We start from the raw sequence: 2,402 nt of genomic DNA on the forward strand, positions 1-2,402 counted from the left end.
ACTTCCATTATAACATTACATTACAACCAAACACTCAAATATTAGTACCGATGCATCGAGTCTTCAATGATGTCTTGAAGTCTTATTAGTATTATTATCAAACACGAGAAAATTACTTTGTTAAGTATTTTTATGAAAAAACCATAGGAGCTCATTTAACAAAATATGTAAAGTTAATTAAACTGCATAGAAGAAATAAAGCGATCTATTCCCTCAGTAATAATAATTCTAACAGTTTGGGAGAATTCCCTTTCCCCTTTTATTCTTTTTCTATCAATACAGTTTTATTGTTGAGAGGTTACTATACATTCATTAATTTTTCCTTATATTATATTGTGAATATTTTTAATTTTTACTAATCAAACCATAATCATGGTTTTAATGTCTGCATAATAGTCTATCCTCTGAGTGCAATGTATTTCGGGTGTCTCTATCCCTGTTATTCACCACTTAGCCTGACATATAAAAAGCTGCTGGAGAGTTTTCTTCTCAGCTCTGAGTACAGGAGTGCCTTACTGTCAACACCTCACCACTGCTCTCGGAGGCCCTTTGGGGACTACATGAGACAGCCATGTGAGGAAGGTAGCAGCGGTATGTTGACAAGCTTGTCAGTACTTTACTGCTGAAAGGGCTCATGCTCTCAATTCTTTGTGTTTCTCTCAGGTCTTTCCCGTTCCCTTTTCTCCTATTGAATGTTGAGATTAATTATTAGCCGTTCTTTCCCTTGGCCCATGAGTAAGGCCTTATGTAGGTTCAGGAATCTATTGTGGTGCACACGGGGAGAGCATGGTGGTCAGGAATCCCAGGGACAGGCTGGACTCACAAAAGGCTGCGTGCATCAGAGGTGGAGGAGCAAGGCCGAGAGGCTGATTCCATGTCAGCCTTTCCTGATCTCCGTCTTTTGTCCAATGGCCTCCCTGCATTGATAACTGGACCAGGGTCCTTAGAAGAGGAGGTGGTGTGGAATGCACATGTTGCCATGATCTTAGAAATGATCACATAAATAAGGGAGTGTGTATGCCACAGGGGCAAGGTGACATCCATATTCTTTCTGTGGGGCCCTGGATGTACTGGATAAGAAGAATGCATGGATTTAAGGGTAGTCATTTGTTTCACAATTATTTCAGAGATGCATTATGAAAGGACAAAATTTTTATTTTATATTTTAAAAAACAAATTGATAACTTATTGACATTTTATGTGTTCTGTGAAGACGCCAGATCACTCCAATCCTGGTCACATGATTCAGTGCAAAGTAGTAGATTGTGTTGCTTCACCAAGGTCAGTTTTGCCTTCTCCATGGGTGTAGGAACAATGCCCAGCACTTCTTTTATCCTCTTATGATTTAGAGGTCAGGCTCTGGAGCTAGATTACGTGAGTCCAGTCCTACTTTGAGAATTTGTTGACACAGTTTTAAAGGTTTTCGTGTATTATAAAATGTTGAAAATAAAGGACTTCATCATTTACTTTTAACTATTTTCCCCCACACATTTATGCCTCGTAACATGTTTGCTTGAATCATTATACATTTTTAAAAATATTTTAAAATTTAAAATAAAATGTGTTAACTATTTTTATATTAAATTTTATTAATACAGTTTTATATTCTTTTGTAGTTAACTTTATATTTTAAAAATATATCAGGTCCTTAAAAATTATATGTGAATATTATTATAAATGACCTATGGCCAGTGGTTGAGCGTTGACCTATGAACCAGGAGGTCATGTTTGATTCCTGGTCAGGACACATGCCTGGGTTGCGGGCTCAATCCCCAGTAGGGGGCGTGTAGGTGGCAGTAAGTTGGTGATTCTCATCATTGATATTTCTAGCTCTCCCTCTCCCTTCCTCTCTCTGAAATCAATAAACACATACTTTAAAAAAAATGACCTATTGAAATATGCACCCTCCTGACTACTTACTTACCCTTTCTGGCCATGGCTGAATTATTTAATCGCTCTGTGTCTCAGTTTCATCATCTACAACTGCCTAAATGAATATCGTTCATAGACTAAGAACTTTTCATTAACAAACTGAAAGTGAGAATGAACACAAAATATAAACAATGCTGTTTGGCACATAATAAGGCCTTTTTGATGTTTTTAAGTTGTATTTTTCTTTTATTGAGAAAATTAACTTCTTAAATAATATTTTAATTATAAAAATTCTCCTAGTCTCTTTTTTGAAAGAATATAAAATTAAGAAAAGTATAAAGAATTAAACCATCCACTCTAACAGCAAAAAAGCACACTCTCTCTTAATATATAAATATTTCCTTTTATTTTTTCTTCCAACAATTAAACATTTATGTATTTGAGATTTAATGTATTCTCATTAGTACTTTATGTGTTTTTTGATATTTAAATGTATTTAATAAACATTTAAGAATGCTATTTTAATGGCT

At 35.0% G+C, this 2,402-nt stretch overlaps 1 gene segment (V, D, J or C); it reads right to left on the bottom strand.

The window, feature by feature from the left end:
• Window positions 1-1,937, bottom strand: part of LOC102757277 — a gene marked incomplete at its 3' end in the record, with an annotated part of 8,349 nt that extends 6,412 nt beyond the window's left edge. The window contains 1 exon segment of the V gene segment in view: window positions 1,925-1,937. Within this exon segment, the coding sequence occupies window positions 1,925-1,937 (13 nt within the window).
• Window positions 1,938-2,402: the final 465 nt, after the last annotated feature.

Source organism: Myotis davidii, unplaced genomic scaffold, assembly GCF_000327345.1.
Source record: "Myotis davidii unplaced genomic scaffold, ASM32734v1 scaffold6206, whole genome shotgun sequence".
Taxonomy (NCBI): domain Eukaryota; kingdom Metazoa; phylum Chordata; class Mammalia; order Chiroptera; family Vespertilionidae; genus Myotis; species Myotis davidii.